A 23,330-nucleotide genomic window follows, 5' to 3' on the forward strand; every position below is an offset into this window, starting at 1 on the left:
AGGGGGTAGCAACGCCACGCCATGCCATGCGGGCGTCCCAACTAAAGCGACTCCTGAAGTGATGGCCGTTTAACAAACGCTGGAAAGTCCACATCCAATAAGCAACACAACGAGTAGGGCCCAGAGATTAGGTAATAAAGAACGTTCAGCCCTGGCCGGTTTCAGCAAAAAGGTCAGCACTGGACTGTGTGTAGTTGCGGGGCGGAGATCGTGCCGCGGGTCATGAAGCCGATGGTGAGCCCCGTTTCCTATAACCTTGACAAAAGTCCTGTGCCTCCGTGGGGGGAGTCAAAAATGCGGAATCTGCCGTTCACATCGACCTTCAATCTGGCCGGATACAGCATACCGTACTTTAAACCTAGATTGCGAAGAGTGGCTTTGACTCCATTATACTTGCGGCGCGCCTCTTGAACCATTAGCGTGAAATCTGGGAAGAAGGACAAAGTGCTGCTCTGCCACCGCACTTCACCGGCCTCTCGTGCAGTGCAAAGCGCGGCGTCCCGGTCGCGGAAGTTCATGATCCTGGCGATTATAGGCCGTGGTGGCTGCCCAGGGTGAGGTTTAGGTCCCAGTGACCTGTGCGCTCGTTCGACCACAAAGCCAGCAGTGAAGGTGTCCTTGCCGAATAGTTCAATGAGGAGATGTTCAACAAAGGTGTCAAAACAACCCGTAGCTGTCGTCTACGCCACACCAAGGATACGAATGTTGTTGCGCCGGCTACGCGCTTCTAAGTCCTCATTTTTTATGGCCACGTCTTTAAGGATTTTCTCGACCCGTTCCAGTCGTTTCAGCGTTTTGGTGGCACCATCCTCCACATCCGATATTCTGGATTCCGCCACGTCCAGTCGTCGGTCATGGGCCTGCACCTTGGTGCCCATGTCAGCAATTTTCTGTTCAAGGCTGTCGAAGCGGGTGTCGAGCGCCTTAAAGCCAGCGCGCATTTCACCCATCATGGCAGCGACCATGGCAGCGGCGTTCCCCATGTCTGCAGAACTGGCAGCCCCAGTAGACGAACCAGGTGGAGGGTCCGTAGTGAGGAGGGGAGTTTTGTCAAAGCTTAGCTTCCTCTGGTTCGGATCTCTCTTTCCCATCGCCGAGGCTGTATGAAGGGCGCTGTCGCAGTGTAATATTGCGTGGCGACAAACAGCGAGGGGGGAATGTAGCAGGGCAATGTTAGGCACCAGTCAGCCCCACGACCAGACATGCCTCCATGTGCGTCGTGAGACCGGGCAAGATAAGGTGAGTCTGAGTATGTCCAGCCCCGCATATAAACGCCGATGGCGTCAGGTAGTCGTGTCGGCCAAGGTCTAGATATCTTTAAGGGCCAGAGTCCGTTAATGGAGAGACACTCGCGTTGGGCCGTAGAATGGGGAGCGACCCTCTCCTGGTGCCCAACGCAGGAGGGAGGGAGGGAATCAAAAGTCCCCCCGAGTGGGTCTGAGGCGGGGCCGCCGCTGATTGCTAGGGAGCGCCCCCGGCTTCCCCACCGCCGCAGTCCCCGACCCCCGCCGTCCCCCAACGAACGCTTCCGCCCGCCGCCCAAGATCCGACGCAGGCCCGCAAATCGAGGCCCCGGTCCCAGCACGCCAACAGGCCTCGGTCGCGTCCAGGAACCCGGCGCCCCCACCCGGGAGCCCACGAAAGACTGGCAACGAGCGAGAGAGCCCGCAGGTGGCGTGCGAAAGGCCCGGCAGCAGAGCACCGCGCAGCACTCACCCAGCGATCCGGCGCAGAGAGAGAGATGGCGCCGAGGTCCGGAGGCCTCGATTCTCCTCCGCCGTGCACACCACTAAGGACGCTCCGACGGTCTCCCGAGCCACCCGGATGGTCGGGGTGGCATCCACATGCGGATCTGCAGGGATGTGGGGGCCAGGAGCAGCGGATCACATCTTATTCGTCGCCGCTGGGAGCCCGCATGGAGGAGCTTCACGGAAAGGCAGCCATTCCGATCGCCGCCGTGGCCACGCCCCCCTAAACAGGTCAAACTTAATTTACATTTTGTGGTACTACACACCAGCCGGGCATAGTTACTTGTAAACCAGGGCTCTTCGTTTATGTATTTCCTTTGTTGTTTGGTAACATGCAGATAAGAAGCATAACAAAACACACATTTGTTTTCTTCACATTTTATTTGCCAAAAATGACAGAGAAGCACCGTGGTTTTATTTGTAAAAAATAATCTCAAATTTGAAACCTTAACTCTATTACCAATCTCTTCGATCCTACAAGGAGGGATGTAAATGAAGGGTGCAGAGTATTTGAGGTGATAAGACGAATAATCTTGAATTCTATTCTTCCTACAATGTATCCCTCTTTCATACCTGCAACATTTAATAAGTCCCCAACGCTTCACACACATACTGCTTTGACAAATTAGTACTCTGTGTTACACTTAGTGTTCTTGATCTTTGGGCCCACTTCTAGAATATTTAGGTTTGGGGATCGGAAGTTCCGTCATCTGAGGGGTACCGAACTATGTTAGTGCTTGAAGCTGGGTCCTGAATCTTCTCAATCGTCTGCTGTATTTCCGTCAACTTGCCTTTCCTCTAGAACTTTAGATGTCATAGCCACTGCCAATTCCAAGTAAGATATTGCATCTCATATTGTAGTTTCTCTCTGAATAGATTTGTGCCCATGTCAAAATGTGCTTTACCATTCGCTCGCTCATCCCTGCTCCTGGGAAGCGCCTTCACTACTGTCCTTTGTTATTATGAGTACACAGTAATACTAGGGCTTCCTGGCATAGGGCTTGCCTGGATTTCATCCGATCCTTTAACCAGCTTTGCCAAACTACCACAGCCTTGAAGAGCTGTTTGTGCAACCCCCTCATGGGCTGACTCCCACTCCGTTTCATGCTCTCCCAATCCCCCCAATACAGTGGGGCTTGAAAATTAGCTCTTGTTTTAATATAGATAGGTTACTGCTGAACCTGACTTTGAAAGGTGGGTGCAATAAGAAAAATATTTGAGAAAATGTAGGTTGAAGCTGCTAGTAATAAACTTAGGGTGAGTTTGCAGAGCACCTAACATGGGTATATGTTGTGCAGTAGTTTGGATAGTAACTGTTTTACCTGGCTAGATAAAGAGAGATTGCAAAAGCAAACTCTCAACGGTATGGGCAGATAGACAGGCTATTTCTGCCTGCTGATTAAAATCTCTTTATCATGTAGAATAGAGCCTGTGGTGCTCCAGAACAAAGGCTGTTTGTCTTTTTTGGGGTCCCGCCAGACTGTCCTCTTTGTGGTCCTATGAGCGACTTCACTACTGGTTGAATAAGGATGAAACGTCATTTGCAAGGCGCATGTGTTGGTAAAGTAATCATTGTAGACCTGGGTTGCTCTACTCCTCGTATTAATGGGTAATCATTACCAGTGTTCAGTCTCTGACCTGAACTAATTCAAGTCTAATAACATCACATTCAAAGAAGCATGGCTCATCAGTTGTGACAAATATCCCCAAAAACGTAAATGGCAGTGGGCACAAAATGTTATCCCTGAGGGTCCTTGGTGTCAAAGGATATAACATAAACTTGTCCCAATTAACCCTAATGCTAGAGTATCTACCATAAATCTGAAGTATGTCCAACAATCTAGTAATATTGTTGGGATCCACAACATACATAAGTATGTTGTCTTCAAATAAGGGTATGCAAACCTCCCAGCTTTCATTCCATTGAAGGCCGTTCGCAAATGTATCCCACCTCATCCAGTATGCCAGAAGTCCTACCGAAACAGCAAATAGAAGTGGACATAGGGTGTAGCCCTGAACCATACAGCACCATAAAGAAATGTAATGTTATACCAGCCTATTTACCCGCACTCTGGCATTGGGTTCTTGTAGATTAGTCTGATCCAGCCTAAATGTGTGCTCTACATTCATCTTGGACATTGCTGCCATCATAAAAGCTCATTCTATAGAACCAGACTTTCGCCATTTCAACGAAAAGGACTACTACTAAATCTCAGTGTTACAAGCATATCTCATGGCATCAAATTGCATTCTACGATTAAGTCTTGTAGGCATCTGTGACATAAAGGTATATTGATCAGGATGAATGAAGGTGTTGGCAATCCTGTTAGGCAACACCTTTAGTATCCTCGATTCTACCTTGAGAAACGATATTTGTCTCCATGAGAAGCATTGGTCTCTAGGTTTATCTGGATTATGTATTACTAAAGTTGCTACTGTCCTGATGTCCAAGGATAGTGTACCTGCCTTTGAAGCATCCCAGTGCACGCTCAATAGGTGGCCAGTAAGATGTATGGAAAAGTTTTCAGAAATCTCTACTGCGAAGCCTTTGAGGCCCATAGCCCTTCCACTCTAGAGCTGCACAATTGCCTCTATGATATTTTCCACTGGCATCCCCATATCTAAGGCCATTGCCGTGTCAGATGAAAGTGAGAGCACCAGGAACTCCTCCATGAATCCACTGAACTCCATCTCTACAACACCAAGCATGGATTAATGAAGGGACTTACAGTAGTCTGCAAACACCCGTGCTTTAACAGTGTTAGTAATTGCCAACCCTCTTTCTGAGCCTTTATTACCTCCCATCCCAAGCACTGTCCTCACTCTTCCTAACTCCATTTTTGTATTAGTTTTCTTGCCCTATTGCCCACCTCATAAAGATGCCTTTGTAAAACGATGCATTTAACAGCACAAACAACAATGCCTTATTGGAGACTCCATTCAGGCCTAACAAAATGATTTCTCATAAAACAACATCTTATAGCCTGGATGGAACAATTGATGACTTTTTGTTTTTATAAATCTCCATCTATATTATACATTTCACATTTAGTGTGCGTATAATATCAAAAACGGGTGTGCGTGGGACTAGTGACAATAGTGATACCTTGAAATGTCAGCTAAAAATAGTAAGGAACTTTCTGATTAGTGCATTGATTGATAAAGAGATGATGGTATAAAGACACGTTTATCTGCAATATTTGGTACAAATCAGGTATACAGAGTGCAATATAAAGTGTCCATGTTTAAGTATTGTCAACTTTTCAACCTAATAAGCATATTGATTTATTAGCAGTGTCTTCATTAGTACAAAAGATAGGGGGGGTGGGGCACTCTCTAATACATAGAAAGTGATGCCACTAAGATTGAAAAAGAGAGAATGATTCATAAATGGGCTATATAGCTGCTGACTATGTGCTTAAGAGACACCAAAGTAATGGGGTCCTTATAATAGGGATAAGAAAATAGTAAGGATTCAACTCTGTATGATTCAATCAGGGAAGGGGTTAGGGGATCCCCAAAATAGGTACAAGAAGAAAATCTAGTCAAAATAAACCCACTTGTCTGAAAAGCTTAGTTAAATGTCGCCCGTACAGCAATTCTTAATGTAAATAGCTTACCCAACAATTTGTGAGCAGCATTGTGTTGCTACTGCTGAAATAAAGAACATACAGAGAATGTGAGTGCCCAAAGTATGCTAAAGGGCAAAGTTGTAAGCATGTCTGTTGCACATTATAAAGTGCTGTATATTCACTAGACCATGGTACTCCTAACTAGTGCACTGCACCATTTTCATATTAGGAGCACCACAAATGTGAAATATATAATGTAGGCAGAGATTTATAAAAAAAAAGTTTGTTGCTCTATCTGGGCTATAAGCCTTTGTGGTTTCATGATTTAGTATTTTGTGGACTGAATGCAACCTCTAATGAGGAATTCAATGTGATGACAGATCCGTAAGAACCATTGTTGTTTACACTGTTAAATTCACCATTGTTCTGACGAATAAAGGGTTAACCCCCATTAATTGCAACTTTGTATATTGGTGGTCTGTTTCTCAACTATTTGTCATTACATCACACAAATCTTTCAGTATTGCCAGCTTCCGTTATTTGTATTGCATCCCCTAACCCCCCCCATAAACTGCTGCATCTTAAGTATGTATTATTTCTATTCACAATGATTGCTGACATAGACTGTCTCCTAACTCGACTACTGCAACGGTCTTCACTTGAACGTGCACCAACACGTTCTTAATAAGCTACAGACTGTGCAGAATGCAGCCACCAGGGTCCTCTGCAGACTTCCTAAGTATCATTCTGTCTCCTCATTTATCTTTATTGGCTCCATGTTGGAACTAGAATCATCTTCAAATCTCTTTGTATAGTTTACAAAGCCCTGCATGGTCAGGGTCCGGCATTTTCTGAGGTCGGCCTTCTCTTTCTTCCTTCCATCTAGATCTCTACGTTTTGCCTCATCTATACTTTTTCTGGTTCCTTGCTTTAGATGAGTGAAATGGGGCGGTCATGGATTCATCCTGGGATCTTCCAAAGCCTGGAACACTCTCCCTCTTTCCATTAAATCATTGCCCAATCTCTTGGCCTTTAGAAAGGTGCTTAAAACTTGTTTTTTTCCCCTCACTGAATCAATTTCTCTGCTGTAGCCATCACTACGATTTGCTCGCTCAGCTAGTGCCAAGACACCTTATTGGTATTCAAGCGCTTTATAAAACCCCATAACATAACACTATCTTGTACACCTCGCACAATGTGACCGAAGACTCAACCATGTCCAAAATTTCCAGAAAGTAGGAGTCTGTTGCATCTGACAACTTTTCCTCAATCTTTTTTATTTAATTTCCTAAGTGCATAGCTTCTATCTACCCAACCTACTTGGTTTATACGCTCTACAGTTGTCATTAAGGAGGAGAGGTCAGAAATGCCTTGTACCAGAAAGGACACGCCCAAAGTCTTATGTGCTGTACTGCATGGTGTAACATTTTTTATATAGCCAGGATTACAAGCCAATCATAACCGGACACTTATAGTTATTTTAGTCTACCTGCTTTAGTGCCGGGGCACTCTTGTGCGTAGCTGCATGCTTTATAAATCTCGCTAACATGAAATAACATGCACACCTGAAAAAAGGAAAACTGTGTTGTCTCCATGTTTTCCATGCCTTAAATGCAATTACATCTTCCCCATCATATACAGTGGAACTCTGAACCCACCCCTCAGCAAGGATACTTGGCAGCTACATTCCGATTCCCCCTGAAAAGATTACCCCTTCCAGCCAGGTGGGAGACCACAGCCCGGTCACACTTCTATAAGACCCAGTCTCAATGTAGAGACCCCACTCCTCTCTGCAAGTCAGCTTATGAATTCATATGATGATCTGTCATCTGCAAGCTGTCCAGTTCCTGTTCTTAGCTTGTTGTGCAGGGCATGTCTCCTCCTTCCTTCCCCTTCAAAAAGTTCCCTACCATTTCTACTTGTCAGCTCTGCTCCAGTTGTGTGGATTGACAATGCAGTGTGCTCCATTCCTGTCTCATAGAACCCTCCTATTGGTTCAGCACTCATCAATGTTCCGGAATTTCCCATATAACAGCACACAGCAACACAAGAAAAAGCGTCATGTACTCACCCTTTCTCAGTTTTTTCTTGTCGCCTCAAATGTACTTGTTGTAAGTAACTGCAGACACTTTCTTTATAGTTAAAGGTAATTTATTCCGGAGAGCAACAACAAACAACGTCATAAACACTATGCAAGTAGTTTACAACAGTACTCCTCTATCTATGTGCAGCCTGGGTGAAATCAGTGAATATCAGGATTCTGCATTCTTGTATATTATTTGCTCCAACACTCTTCCACAGTATGCTCTTTCCACAAAGAAAAATGACAAGATGACCTTTGACCTTAAGTAATTCACAATAAGATCCTCACAAAGAGGTCTGCACTCTGGCCTTCTTTCTACGACCCTAATAATGCAGTCATAGATCGTCCTTGTGCATCTTCTATGCTTGCCGCAACAAACCTGGATTCACCCTGCAGTCTTGCCGTAGCTTCTTTCAGGCCCTTAATGTATTTGTATTTCGGATACCTCCTCGTCCACAGACATTGCTCTCTCTGACAGTTGGTGGAGGTCTGGAGTAGATTAATACCCACTGTCAGTCATCTCTTGAAAGATGACTTTGTATCTTGTGGAACCTTCCTAAATAATATTCTAGTATCTTAGCTACAGTGGCAAAGAAGGCGTATCCTCAGTGCTTTTGTTAGGAAGACATATTTGTCCAGGCTTTTTGCTGTTCTGTGATCTAGTATGCCTGTCCACACTTCTGTCCACTGTCAATTACTCAGGACCCCTAGGTTAGGCCTCCAGTGTGGCAATAAAGGGAAGTGGGAGAGAGGCTTGGGCAGGCCGATTTCTTTACAGTGCCGCTTTGTGCTCAAATGCCATCTGCCAGGGACCCAGTACACCACCCTCAGTGTGAGGCCCAGGAGACCTTTTTTCAACTTCGCTTCCTGGATCCTGAGCCAAACCTCAGTTCTTTCCACTCTAGTGAGAATCCATTTAACAAGTCTGGACTTATCAGAGGGGATCCTTGCAACACACTCCAGCAGGTCAGAACTGTCCTACCATCTAACCTTTCCCCCCCTCCTCTTTTTACCAGACCTTGAACTCTTCGCTGGTCCTATCAGGCTTAGGCATCCACCACCACCAGGGATTTGTATTTTCCGGGTTATGCATGTCACTAGCACTCTGTCCTTCCTGCAGTGCTAAATCCCTAGTCCTGGATTGTAGCATCACATTTAGGTACACAGCCTTCTGAGCGAGTGGTGACTCAGCCTTTCCATTGTCCTGCTCTGGCCCGCTTTGCCCACCGACAACGTCGCCTACATACTGGCATGTGGTTACTCGTAGACAAGCGTCAGTCACTGGGATCTCATTCACCATTTCCACAGCCAACACTATTTCTCCCGTGACACAGGCACATGCCACTGTCCAAGTCCAAGATGGTCGCACAACACTAAATAGACTCATCCCCATTTCTCCCTTTGTTTGGGTGAACCAGTCTCTTCACTACCCTTCTCTCGTTCTGGGATCTTTGAATGCGCTCAGGAGTGAAAATGACGGCTTTGTTCACCAGTTCAAGGATTTAGAAGGGGTATGATAATTATGTGGCCGGAGCACAGTTAGGCAACTGTCATCCACATCAGTGTGCAAGCCGTGTCCCGAGGTACCCAAACCTAGCATGAAAACTGCAAAGCGCTAGACACGTTGATAAAGGCAAAAACAAAATGTGCAACAGGAAGGGGGTTCTTTACCAATTCTGTCTGCAGTTGAGGCTCCAAATCGCTCCGTTAATGGTGGACATGATATTCATTGAAGGGATGGGTTTTCACTCCTCTGTGGAATAGAGCAGACTCTGAGCAAGTCAAAGCTTGTGTTACGAGGTGTCAGAGGTTAGTGTCTTGCTGAAGATGTAGTAAGTGTTGAAAGTGATGCAAAGTGAGAGTAGGAATCACTGAAAATCTTCCAAGGTGGGTCGATGTGTTCCTAATTTTTAAGTTTCTAAAACAGTCTGCTGCCGAATATCGACATTGCTTAGGGAGGTTAGTTGAGAGTTTGGCATACAACTTTACAGAATTACCAGCTTTTAAATATTTCAGAATTGGGGTTTGCACATTTGTTGCTGTTACTTTTGCAGAGATATTTGGGTTGTCTTGACTATGTACATTGTAGAGCAGAGCTTGCTTGGATGGTGAATCCAAGTGATTTGGCATTATGCGAGAGCTGTGTATTGAGACTGTCCAAGATCATGTTGAAGAACTAGTATCGGACTGTATTTTTATTGTTCCTAGAAATTAATATGATATCAGTGCTGGTGGGGTTCAGTTCCAAGTTCTTACTCGACAATCGGGTTCAATTAAGTGCAAGGCTATCTCTGCGATAAATGTATGTGTGTGGTTTATTTCTCTCCCAAGATTGCCATTTTGGTACGCTGCAAACGGGGATAGGATCGGTGAGGACCAATGATGGTAGTGTGCAAGTCTTATCAATATAAGAACTTATTTTGGCAATTTTCATTTTTTTTCTTCTCATTTTTGTTCCTCCTGTTCCCATCATGAGGAAGATTTGCACTTACAAAGTATTACAGGGAGTCTGAGATGAGTTGATGAAGTGTTACACTGGCCTGAAGAGGACTTGGCTTCTATTTGAGGCAATGATAGTTGTCCTTTTATTATCGCTTCTCTTTGTTTACGAGGAAGACCATCTTTGTCTCCTGTTTTGTAATGTCATACAAGGTATCTTTATGAGAGTTTGAGACCAGCCTAATTCTATTGTCAGTAGTTGCATTGAGTAATTGACATATCCTTTCTTTCAGTCCTGTTGGCCATTAATACATTTTGCTACAAACTCACTGAGTGTCTATCTTCTTAACTCCGGCAACAAGGACACCCAAATGAAAGCTGTGCTTACTGAGCTCGGCAACACTTTGCTGTTGTTTCCTGACAACCTTCTACCATATCCATATTGGCTCCTGGGTGGCTGTATTGCTTAGTCCATGTGTTTGTCGATTGAGTTAACAGCCTGGGCAAGGGGCAAGTATTGCAGCTGAGCAAACTCCTGAATTTCGTTTCCTGATGCAATGTGGTTGACCTCTACACCAATATTTGGTAAGTGAATGCACCCAGCATTGCCCCAGAATGGTATGTTGTGTCTGGCCATTAACCTCACACCAGACAGCTGGTTGTGAGCATCATTCCAACCATGGAGTTAGGCAATTGCTTTTTGACTTTACTAAATGCTATGTATATTGTACTTTAATAGGCTTTCAGCTAGCCCTCTTCATCTATTAGTCTGTCAGTCACTTTTGTCTTCCTCCATCTACAGCATATGGCAAAGACTCAGCCCATCATAAGCTATTGGCTAACTTCACTGTGAGTTTAAGCATTCTGCCCATTCACAAGGAGCACCTACACACACAAATCAGTTCCTGTAAGCCCCAGGGACCACTATGGCAATTTTTGCATTTGAGGCCCAAAAATATTTTCTCTTTTAGGCATTTTGTTTTTTAAATAGAATTTTGAGGGCACAGCAGCTTACCCAACAGTAACATTTCCAAAAAACAGGATAAAACAAAGACAAAAGGCAGGCAACCAGCACTAGATCTATTGGCAGTGCTTGTTTTGTTGTAACCTTCCAACACACTGTTGCACCATTTTGATGTAGAACTGGCAGCACTACATCAAGTCACATTATGTTTGCCTAAATTCTTCTGAAAAACTAGGATGTCACCATGGAAGGCCTGGACACCAATGTTTCCTTCTTAGCCTGTTGCTTTGCGATATGCATTTAATCCTCGTGTGGGTGTGCGATCAGTCCGTTTCTAATGTTGACAGTTGAAGCAAGTGGTACTTGGTTGACAAATTACCTTTTGCTTCTTTACAATGTTAATGGTGGGGTAAAGTAAGTCGTTTTTTATGGAGATGAGTTTTTTTGCATGTGAAGCGTAAGTGTGAGGGCTTGTTTCTTTTATTGTTTGTTGATGATCTTCCTGCTTTCTGGAGCAGGGTCACAAAGGCTTTTGTTTCATGGTGCGTGATTTCAGAGAGTCATGAAGTTCTAAGTGATATTCAGAAAGTTAAGTGGTGAGTTGGTATTGGATGTTGGGTCTATAGTAGATACAAGGGAATGGGGTTTTGTTGGAGAATCTCTAGGAGATGTCCTATAACCATTGTTTTTCCTTTTTCCATGCTTAGGTTGATCATGACAGCATAATTGATCCAAAATCGAGTTGTATTGGAAAGTAGCAGTGGGGAACGTTCACAGCAGTGTGAATAAGATTGAGTGTGGCCTTTTGTGTGGATTGGTTCGGTAATGTGTTCTCTGTATTTGGGATGTTTGAGAAAGTTTTGTTTAATGTCTTTGATGTTGAAATATGAGCAATATTTTGTGGAGTAGTTATTGGATGCTGTGGTGATATCTGTGATTCCTTCAACTGTTGTGCTACCTGGTTCTACATATTCGGGGAAAGTGTGGTTTCAGTAGCTGAAAGTCGGACATGAAAGCAGAGGAGGCACATGTAGTAGATTTTAACATGTTTATGAAATATACAATTCTAAAAGTATTTATGGATGATTGATTGACCTATGGTGTTAGAGCTGTGTGTTGTATCCTGTGAGAGGACGGAAGTCAAGAATATGTGATTGTGAGCCATGTTTCTCTAATGAGGTATCTGTTGTGGCAGTGGCATAGTGTAGAGTAGAGCACTTCAGAGTGTTCTTTGTGGAGCATGACGCAGTGTGTGTTGGATGCATTTCCTGTAGCATTAAGTTAGGGGGTTGTGTATTAGGTTTGGAGATTGGTGATAGGCAATGACAAATGTATCCACTTCTGCATGCATCAAACATGAAAATGCCCGTATCATTCGAGTAAGGCATTGAGAAAGTGGCTTGGGAGGAGTGGTCTAAACTAAGTAAGATAGGTGTCTGACAGTGTCGCAGCTCAGTGATTATCAGAGGTGATGAACAACGTGTCTTGGAGCTAAGGTGTTGAGAAAAGTGACTTGTGAGTTTCAGTAGTCTATGAAAAGCAAGATGGATCTGAGCGTGACCTAGCTGAGGTTTGTGTGATATTATTAGAAGTCCAGAACAACAGCGTGTGCTTTTCTTGATATGAATTAAGTTGGATGGATAGCAGCTAGCCAAATAGGACCCCATACAGATTTAGGTGCATACTGATAATGGAAGGATAGCGTATTGGCATCTATTGGAGAACATCCATCAACTTCAATAGAATAATTCAGTGTAAGTTCTCAAGACCCCGAGATGATAGCATATGATTCAGAATTTAATTTAGATGGAAAAGATGACAGGACAAAAGATGTTTCTGGTCATGGCTCCTACTTGATTTGGGGAGCCACTTCTCTAAAGAGTTTCTTTTAAAATATATCTAATAGAAGCAACTGTACTCGAATTACAAGGTTGAATTATTTTCTTTAAGGAAAGTTTAAATCAATTCGAGGTTAGAAGAAGTGAGTTGCAAAACTTGTGTAAAGCTTTAACCAATTTGCAGAAAAAAAACACTCCACATCACATACATGCTGTACATATACATGTTGCCTCAATGAGTTCTTTCTACAATTCTACCCTGCAGTGCTGCCGTCAGAATGGCTCAATAAAACAAAGCTCACTTATATAGGGTGCATTCCTATCAATAATCTGGCTCTTAACTGAGGGAGAGGCCAGATGTTTAAGACGAAGGTCCTATAAATGTGAATAGAGGTAAAATAAATGTCGTTTGGAGAGTGATGCAGGTTTTCAAAGAGGGTGGCCTGAAAATGTGTGGGTGAATGTTGCTCTTTAAGAATATGTGTATTTGAGGGAGGTCTCGTCCTTGGGTGGGGGGGTTCCGCCGCTGGGACCTTGTGGGGGTCTCGCTGCTTGGGGATGTGTGGGTGGGAGATCACATTCGATCCTTTGCTGACCTACAACAACGGCACGCCCTTCTTCCTTCCCAATTCTATAAATACCTACAACTCCGACACGCTCTCCACACACACATCCTAATACCCACCTCTCTCCAGGAATTCAGCCCCCTGGAGGCTCAGGTGAAGATGGGGAACCTGGGGAGGGGGTGGGGGGGGGGGGAGGGGGTGTCCCGCATATACCGGGCTCTGGTGAACAATGGCCCTGCATCCCTTGACCGGCTTCGGGAGCGATGGGAGGGGTGGATGGGTCTGGCACCTAAAACCCTGACTACATCCTCTAAGTTACGCCTGGTCCAACTTTACTACCTTCACGCGGCGTACCTCACTCGGCACGTCTCCTCCGAGCCGGCATGAGAGCCTCCCCGGCGTGTGCGCACTGTGCTTCCACTCAAGCAGATTTCTACCACATGGTGTGGCAATGCCGGGCCCTGACGCCGTTCTGGAAGGGGGTGGAACTCGAGCTCACGCAGGCCCTGGGGTGGGAGGTTCCCCATGACCCGAGGCGCTTGCTGTTGGGGTGTTCGATCGCTTGGATGGCTCCAGGGCCGACAAGTGTTTCCTGGGGACAGCTGTGGCGGTGGCAAAAAGGGACATAGCAGCGCTCTGGTCCCAGGCGGCGGCACCAACGGTGCGGAAATGGAGGAGGGGGTGGATTGGTGTGGGGTACTGGAGGAGTCTCTCTTCGAGGCCCGGGGTTGCCCGGAACTATTCGGTAAAGTGTGGGGCAAATGGTTCGGTTTAATACCGCTGTGAAGGCCCAAATCTTATTATGCAATTGCGTTGTCTGGGGATTACCGCACCCACTCAGGAGGGCCTCCTTTACCTTCGTCGATGTCTATGAGGAGATGTGTTTTAACTGTGATGTCTGATTTGCTACCAATGAATTTGCTTGTTCTTAAAATTGATTATCAAAAAAAAAGAGTATGTGTATTATTGAAAGATTATGTCAAATGATGCTAAAATGACAGGGATGAGGGTGGGGGTAAACATTGGGAACACTTTCCAAAATATTCGACCATCTTTGTCACTTTGATCTGCTTGCTATGAATGTCTGTCAGAGATTACTTTGGGAGCAGATATCATGTTAGGATTCGTGTTTTTGTTTTAATAAGAGGCCGGAGGGGATCCAACCCCTCCCTAAAAAACAGGAATATTTAATGTATTCAAAATTCTTCTCTTTTTCCTTCTTTTCCAGGAATAGTTGAGTGTATGGCTGCTGGGACGATCATGTTGGCCCACGATTCAGGTGGCCCAAAGCTAGACATAGTGGTTCCCTATGAAGGAACTATAACTGGATTTCGAGCAGACAGTGAAGAAAGTTATGCAGAGGCAATGGACCGCATCCTGTCTCTCTCAGCAGACGAGCGACTGCAGATCAGACTGAATGCTCGCCAGTCTGTTAACCGATTTTCCGATCAAGAATTTGAGGCAAATTTTCTGTCAGCGGTGGAACGTTTATTCAAGTAACGTTAACTGAACGCTATGAAAAAGGGTGTAGATATTTTGCGACTGAATGGACTGCACACATACATAACTTGAAACGAACAAGCATACTTGTTACATTGTATCTAAGAATGATAGGAGCAGGTCTCACGAAGGATGCGGACAATTGGAGTTTTAATGTATTAGCATTGATTGAAATAATTTAGTTTCGCCTAAGATTTGTGTCACAGTTTCGCAAATGCTTAATGTACATGGATATATAAAGTTGCTCATGCCTCACTCCGCCTCCATATTTGGCAGCTGGTCTGTTTTAAAATGTTTGTGTTTTTTTCCAGGGCTGAGGTTTAGTCTATCGAAAGAGATCAGTTGGTATATTCACTGTTTTATGTTAGTAAGAACACAAAATTATTAGAGTTATACATTTGTTTAGTCTTTGAGACGGTTGCCTGCCTGACGCAAATTATGTAAGCTTTTATTTTTAACTGACGACTTCCATCCCTAATAATAAGGTGCAGTTGATGGAAAAAATGGTCATCAATTACCGCACAGCACAACATTGGCTTTGATGTATATCTGCTCTGCTGACTAAGAGAGCCCCTTTTGCAAGGACCATATCTGCACAAAGGAACAGGTTATTTCTTTGTACGTGCAAATGAGACACTGTTGTTTTTAAAACAAAGCCTACCTCCTTGAAAGTTTGCCCGGGTCATTAAATATAAAGATGGGAAACCTTTACGAAACAATTGTAGAAAGCTGCTTTCCCTTAACGAAAAAGTGAGCAGTCTGTGCTTTACTTACCTCGCCAACAGAAGTATGTCCGTCAAAGTTTGTGTTGGAATAGTTACCTGGCACCTTGTTTATTATCAAAGAACCAGCCTATGGGGTTTGATGCACCAAACTGGGATGGGCTTTCCACAGCACAAATCATTATCCCAGCTTTGAGCATGTCTAGGATAATACATCATTGTCCAGTTAAAAGTCAAGTGTTCACTTCAGTTTTATGTCGGCATTGTTCTAACTGAAACAGAATGTTAACGGTGTTAGAGATTTTTTTTATCACTTATCCAGGGTAAACAACCTTTTGATGATCCCAAATCAAGTGAATGTATGCCCACTTTTCCACATGACAACAAATCCGTATTTCAGAATTTGTACATGCAGCTTAACGTCTTAATGCAACCCAACATGACTACAGACCAAGAAAGGGAGCTCTGAGCAGCTGTGTTAATATTCGCATTTTCAGTAAGGCACACTTCACCTAGGAGGACTGTGCTTTGTTTGCTACACTGTCATCCAGTGGTTCTTTATAATTATGCATTCTCCGCCCCCTCTTATAAAGAGGAAACACACTTGCCTGCTTCCAAGTGTGTGTTACTTTTTAATGTTTTTTTTCATGGTTTTCTGCCCCTGGAAACCTGGTATGGTGTTGCCCTGAGTTAATCTGTGAGTATTGTTGATGTTTGATAGTACTAAAACGTTTCTGGTACATGAAAGTATTTGTTAGAAAACCCAGTATGAAAAGGCATTAAATAGTCACCAAAAGAGTGCAGCTTCATGTATTAGAAAAAATAGTTCAGCCAACAGTACACCATGTAGATGGCGGATCATATGCTTGAATTTTGTCAAGCGGACAGAAACTTTCATTTTCCCAAGATAGAAACAGGCCTCTTAAATATTTGTATACCTGTCACTTGCAGGGCTATGGAATGGCAAGACTCCAGTAGCGACCCTATGTACTAAACCCAATATTCCTCCTATTATAAAATATGTTCTTTTTCCTCTACTTAATGATGACCAAGATAAATGAACTAAATACATTGTAATGCGAAGGTCTGGAAAATGGGCTCATGTCAACTCTATCTGTAAGTTTGTTATTCACAGTGAAGAGATAATGAACCAATAGTGTGTGTGTTCATTTAGAATTAATATTATTTTCGTTTTTACATTCCAAGTGTACAGTACGTGTCACTACTTTCACTGTACATAAAATGGATGAAGGAATAAATTATTAAAGAGATTTCAAGGTGTGTTATTTGTATGATCTTCAAGCGTGGCTTTCATTTCAATGGAGGGTGCTCTTCACCTTAGGTTGTATTTGACTTTGACTCTTAAATGATGTGTTTTTCCATGATAATCTGCTAAAAACGTTTTGATAACAGATTTCTTACAGGCATGTGCCAACTAAACAGACATTCAAATATTTGATAAAATAATGTGCTGAAAGAGGCTGGTCAAAAGAGGTTAGAGGTTATATGGGGCAGATCCAACCCCATCTGTATGTAAATGTGTTATCAGTGGGCCAGGGTGATAGTGTGTCAAATTTAGCATTGCAGAGTGTTTAGTGAACCAGACATAGATTAGCATAAAATCAATCAATCGTGATTTTCTTTATTGGGTTAAGTACGTTTAGCTATATAAGATATATTCAAAAAATAAATAACAATAGGTAATTTATTAAAAATGCCCAGCCAACTAATCCCACAAAGCAATAAAACATTTCCATTAGCAGCTGAATCAGATGTTAATGAAAACAAGTATAGCCCAGTTTAATTACCATAAACAAGATAAGCCATTGTTTTACGTTACTGTACATTATTGAGTCAAAACCAGTATAAATCAAATTTATCAGAAAAAAGCCACCAATCTAATTAACCAAGTAATACACAAGTTCTAACACCCTCAGAGAAAAAAACGAATAGAAAATCACTTAAATTCATCAGTAAGCAGGTGCAAATACATTAGGGCAGGGTTAACCTGTGTTAAATTCCTGTTCTTGGAAAGAGGACAGATAAAATCCTTACGAGGGTTGAAATAAAATCTACTAAACATGTAATTTGTTTTGGTGGAGACTTGAGAATCACAATCACAAGGCTCAGGGTTAATATCATCCCGATTGTTATGATAGATTAACAGTAAACGATTATCAAACCTGGTTTTCTTCCTCGATGAAGTGAAATTGGCTATTACTCATCTTTCGGAAATGTAGTCTCTCGTCCCTTATGTGAATCTGTTCAATCTATATATGAGTCTACTGGATGTTTGGACTCTGCTTTTAACCCAGACTACTAATGCTGCAGTTTTTGTTGGGATCCCTTCCTTGTGATTCACATACATTTTTATCCCAGTATTTAATAAGTAGGACAAAACACAGCCACTGTTTTATTGACCAATCTCTTCAATTGATTCAGCTGTGAGATGGTTGAGTAGGCTCATCCTTAATTGGCTCTCCCTGTGGGTCTAGGCTAAGGATATGTTGTTCGATCTATGGTATGGATTTAGACCTGGCCTGGGTACCAGTGACCAATGTTCAAATCCACTTTTATTAGTAAGTACACTATTGCCAGCCTTGAATCAATCCACCTGGCATTCACGGACCTTACCTCAGCCTAATTAGAGTTGACAGGCTTAAATTGTGGAAAATACTCCTAACCATGGCTGTGGATCATAATATTGTATTTTTTAAAGGAATCTACTTACTAATATGACTGCTATGATCTGTTTTAATTAGCTTGTGCAATTATTCATTTGAGTTTAAAAGGAGTGTTCGACAAGAGTGCACATTGGCACCTTTCCTATTCACATTACATATAAACAACTTAGAAAAATATATATTGTTGAGTAAAGCTGACCTCCTAAAGGTGGGGAGCCGTGCTTTCCCTGTATTTGAAATGCCAATGGCAAAGTATTATTATCTAGATCAACGATGGGGCTCCAGAAACTGGTTGCTTTGTGGCCTTCATGGATGATTTGCATTTGGTCGCTAGTTTCAGAACTCTTCTGTGATGGTAGTGGGCCCAAAGTCTACAAATACAAGGAGGTTTTACCCAAAGCGACATGACTTGGCTAGTGTTAAATATTTCCCTTATTTAGGTGTGGTGTTCGATAACGCTGGTAATTGGTCCCCCTTATTTATGAGTAGGCTCAATACCCTCTTGAGATCTTTTGCTGCAGTCTGTGGTTTTGTCTTAAAGTTGTTGGACTTCACCCATTTTTTAGATGGCTGACTGTTTGAGTGAGGCCCGAATGTAATCCAGAGTCCAGTCAATCAACCTGCGCCAATAAATTAAGAGGCTCAAAACAATTTGAAGTATAAATGTTGAAAACATTTAGATCTGTTGGAGCAGTATTCTGTACTGGTCACATAACAGGCTTAGGACGTGAATGACCGATGTGGTTTAGAGGGATATAGGGCTTATTAAAAAAAAAAAAAAAAAAAACTCGATGGTAAAGCCATAATGAAGGACCAGGACCTATGCGCTCGCGATTGCTGTGCCAATATGCAGCAGCCACCCCTGGCAGTTAAAGTTCACCACTTCCAAAGTCTTTTAAATCATTTCGAATCTGGCCCAATCCATTTGACCCTCCTAGCCTTGTTGACATATTGAGTAATAGACACCAACTACCCCACATGGATACAAATCCAATGTGTTACTTTTGTTTTTGAGTTGAGTGAAGCTTTTGCACACCTCAGCCTGTAACTGTGCAACATTACCCAAAACGACAACATATGTAGTAGCATCAGGAGCAAATTCAGAACAACATCCTGCAAAGGATCCATCAAACCACCACGACCCCTAATGCCAGGTCCTAGGCAGGCTCACTAGTGGAGGATCTGGAACTCGGATAATTGTACCAGCCTTGGATGCTCCTGAGGCCAATCTGTCATCCTAGAATTTTACCAGTAGGTCTCCCCCGCCACCAAGCCCTCCCCCCCCCCCCCCGCCCCCCCCCCAAGACCTCCCACCCCTCCCGTCAGAGGCTTTATTGAGGTCTCATGGCAGGCTTGAGTCAACCATTCAAGATAATTCAAGATAGTCTCACGAGTTATTTCTAGCAAATGTGGGGCTAGGCGGTCAGTGTATTCTTTATAACACTCAGTCTGCCACTACAGATGTGTTGCTAGACTTCAAGTTTAATATGCCATTTTTGATATTGTCCTCTGTAACTGAGGATCATAATATCTCTCCGTCAGTAAACTCAATCCAGGCCACTGTGGTTACGTCCAGATACCAATTGATGTAATCTGTCTGCTTCCTGTTTTGGGAGCCATATAGTCTGATATAGTAGTCAGCGACTGATGCAAGAATGTCTGCCATGCATTGAACTGTATCCTGTCTTCTCCTTTCATAGAAACAATATGATCTGTCACTCACTTGAGTTAATGAAGGCTGGCAGTGTATGCCCGGGGTGCACTCCTTTATCCGTATACTTTCACAGCTCTGTAGTTCCCCAGATAGTGGACTACCCTCTTTTCTACCACCCTACATTCCATAATCATGTGGTTTATGGCCATCTGTTTGGTGGGGTCTGGATCCATGTTATGTCTTCCTTCTAGGTCCTGGTGCTCGTGTTCTAATGTGACTAATCTTTCCCGGATAGACTTCAGAATACCGTAGCCTTGGGCAGTACAGTCCTCTCAGAGCAACGCGTGCCTCTCAGAACATCCCCCGGTCTTGTACAGAGGCCTTATTAAAATGAAAGTAGCCAATTATACAGTCTCTGAGCACATTTCTAAAAGTGCTGTCAAGTAGCATGGATGGTTGGAATCATCAGCTTGCTAGTCAGGAGGGGCCAGTGTAAGTTCCACCGGTGAGTGGTCCAAGAATGTGCGAGGGAGATGTTCGATCTTCTCTGTCCATTCCGCAACATCCCTGGAACCCGTCCAGAGATCTAACCTTGAGGACGAGCCATGTACTGCCGAATGGGAAGTATATACGCATTTATTGAGGTGCACTGCTCTCCACAAATCCAGGATGTCTTAATGTTGCACAGCTCTTAATAATGCTTTTTTCATCCCCACCTGCTGCCTGTCTCGGATGTTAGTGCTGTCTAACTTGCTATCAAGTGTGACATTTTGGTCGCCTCCCCACATGATGATTATTTGCAGGTTCAGCTTGTTGCACTGCAACATTGCTGCATTGAAAAAGTAGAGTTCAGCATTGTTCGGTCAATATATATTGACTATGGTAACATAAGTTCGAGGCATGTGGGCTGCTAAATTCATATCTTTAGCATAGATCGCCGCCTAGTGTTGGGTCCGGATGATTGCACATTGTTGTCCTGGAAGAGTCTTCAAAGTATCACGAGATAGGTGGCTCCTCCCCTGGACTACAGTGCGCATGGGCATCGGCTCCATCCCCAGATTGTTTTTTTCCGCCATTGGGTTCGGATGTGATTTCGACGCCTCCTTGTCGGAATCGAAAATATTACTGCCAAAAGGCCTTCGTTCTTCGCGTCGGTATTGTTTGCGAACGTTCCCGAGCATCGTCCGACTCTTCGTGTCGGAATTCTGAGGAGTTTCTTACTCTTCGCATCGAGGCCCTGTGCTCGCAGCAAGACCCCGACGAACTCATCATGGAACGGAGTCCGTTCAAGCGCTGCCCCGTGTGTGGGTCCAAGTACCCACACATCGACGTGCATCCAGTTTGTAATAAATGTCTCTCGCCGGATCACGACGAGGACAACTGCATGGCCTGCTCCAAATTCAGGTCAAAGAAAACACTCAAGCATCGGCGCGCGGCGCGCCTGGAAGCTTTACACGCAGCCCCGGCACCCGACGACATATTCGACGACCCCGCAGAAGAGGGCCTAAGCCATCATCTTCAAATTTCGCCACCATCGACGGAGGTCGAGGCCGATCCAGAGGAATACATCGAAGGACAGTACCAAGACCTTGAATACGTCGATGAGGTAGGGGACGACGAAGAAGTCTATGGGGCCGCGGAAGATAGCTCAGAGGAAGAGCTATGCCCCGAACGTTACTCGACTCAGGCTCAGGTCACGGGATCGCCACTCGGCCTTACCCACGACCCTGCACCGATATCCCCAGCCCCGCCTTCGGGCCCGGCCACGGATACACCGGAGGAGCCGTCGTTGCGCGTATCAAAACCGGAACCGCAACCATGGCAGTCGACAACATCTAAGATGGCCGGCGTCACGCCTAAACCGAAACCTACAGCCTCGACGGCACCTAAGATGGCCGAAAACCCGTCGAAAACGAAACCGAAACAAACGGCTTCGTCGACGTCTAAAATGGCCGACGTCCCGTCCAAGATGACGAAGCCTGCTCCGTCTTCGACTCCGTCGCCCTCAGGCCCTCCACAGTCGAAGAAGGCTGTCGAGTCACCTGCGCCACACACGGTGGCCAAGGACACATCCTCGAAGAAGGTAGTCCATCACGTCTCGACGGCTGCAGCGTCGACCTCCAAACATACGGTCGAAGCGAAGATCACTAAAGGCCAAGATCCAAAAGCCGGAGCCACTACTCCTCGGCACAAAGATGCCGGATCTGCATCAACGGCGTCGGCGCCTAAGACTGCTACAGGGCAGCGAACCGTTGGAATCGAGGATTCATCGGTGCCTACCTCTGCCACGCCGGAATCCTCCCAAGCGGACGAACATGAAGCATCGGTTACCAAACCCTCGGCTTCATTTACAAAGAAGGTCTCCGACTCCCTCAAACGGATTCGGGAGAAAGCCGTGCCGTCGACGAAGGCTGCGCCGTCGGATCCAAAACCAGTGGAGCCAACTGCCAAACCGTCGACGAAACTTCTCTACACCCTGCCACCGAAGGTGGCACCAAAGGCGTTTGCACCCAAAACGGTGCCGAAGACCTCGGAAACGTCTTAATATTCGACGCCCAGTGCTAATTTGCCTCGACAAACAGCGTCAGAGGACGAATCAGAGCATTATATCAATGCACACACAGGGACACTGACACTTTACAAGAGAAAGATCACTTCCCAGCCACTGGAGTCTTTTGTTATTCCACTAAAAAAGAAAAGGCAATCACAGGACATACCTGCCCTTGTTGAACCTCTTCACCCTCCACCTAGGAGGAATCCAACACCTTCCCCAAACCAATCAGGGGGTGAAGATGATGACCAAGATGAACAATACAACTTCCCTACTGGCAATGACCCTGATGTACAACAGGACTCATATGACGACGCTGGGGACCAGGGAAGCCATCAGGTGATACAGGACCCACAGGGTTTTGGGGCACGTACATCACCAACAGAGGATTCAGCAGCTTTCAATGCTTTAATAGAGAGGGCAGCTGCAAATCATAATGTAGACATGCATGCTGACCCGGTGGAAGAGGATTTCCTGTTTGACACTTTCTCTGTCTCCGAAAGAACAGTCAAAACACTTCCTATGTTGAAAGGTGTCCTTAAACATGCGCCGGAGATCTTTAAAGAACCTACAAGAGCGAGAGTGGTAAACCCACGTATCGAGAAAAAATACAGGCCAGCACCTGGGGACCCTGCCTATATTCGGGGACAGTTGCCTCTAGACTCCTTGGTGGTCGCAAATGCCCGCAAGAGGGCCAACTCCCAAACAACGGGTGAAGCTCCTCCCCCCGACAAGGAGTCAAAAGTGCTTGAGGCATCCGGCAAGAGGGTGGCTGCGCAGGCTGCCAATGTCTGGCGTATAGCAAACACACAGGCACTATTGGCATGTTATGATAGGGCGCATTACGACACCCTAGAACAGCTCCTTCAACACTTACCTGATCAGTTTAATGAAGGGGCCGAGATGCTCATACAAGAGGGAAAACTCATCTCAAACGCTGCAATAAAGTGTGCGCTTGATGTGGCTGATACAGCGGCTAGGGGTATTAACACCAGTGTCCTGCTAAGAA

At 44.6% G+C, this 23,330-nt stretch overlaps 1 protein-coding gene across 1 annotated transcript in view; it reads left to right on the forward strand.

Annotated features, from left to right (window-relative positions):
* Positions 1-16,703, forward strand: part of ALG11 (ALG11 alpha-1,2-mannosyltransferase) — a 44,457-nt gene extending 27,754 nt beyond the window's left edge. Inside the window, exon 4 of the mRNA XM_078657267.1 lies at positions 14,439-16,703. Coding sequence (XP_078513393.1) covers positions 14,439-14,710 — 272 coding nt within the window. The 3' untranslated portion in view covers positions 14,711-16,703. The remainder of the gene's footprint in view (positions 1-14,438) is intronic.
* The last annotated feature ends 6,627 nt before the right edge of the window (positions 16,704-23,330 follow it).

The sequence above is a fragment of the Lissotriton helveticus genome, chromosome 8 (genome assembly GCF_964261635.1).
Source record: "Lissotriton helveticus chromosome 8, aLisHel1.1, whole genome shotgun sequence".
Lineage (NCBI taxonomy): Eukaryota > Metazoa > Chordata > Amphibia > Caudata > Salamandridae > Lissotriton > Lissotriton helveticus.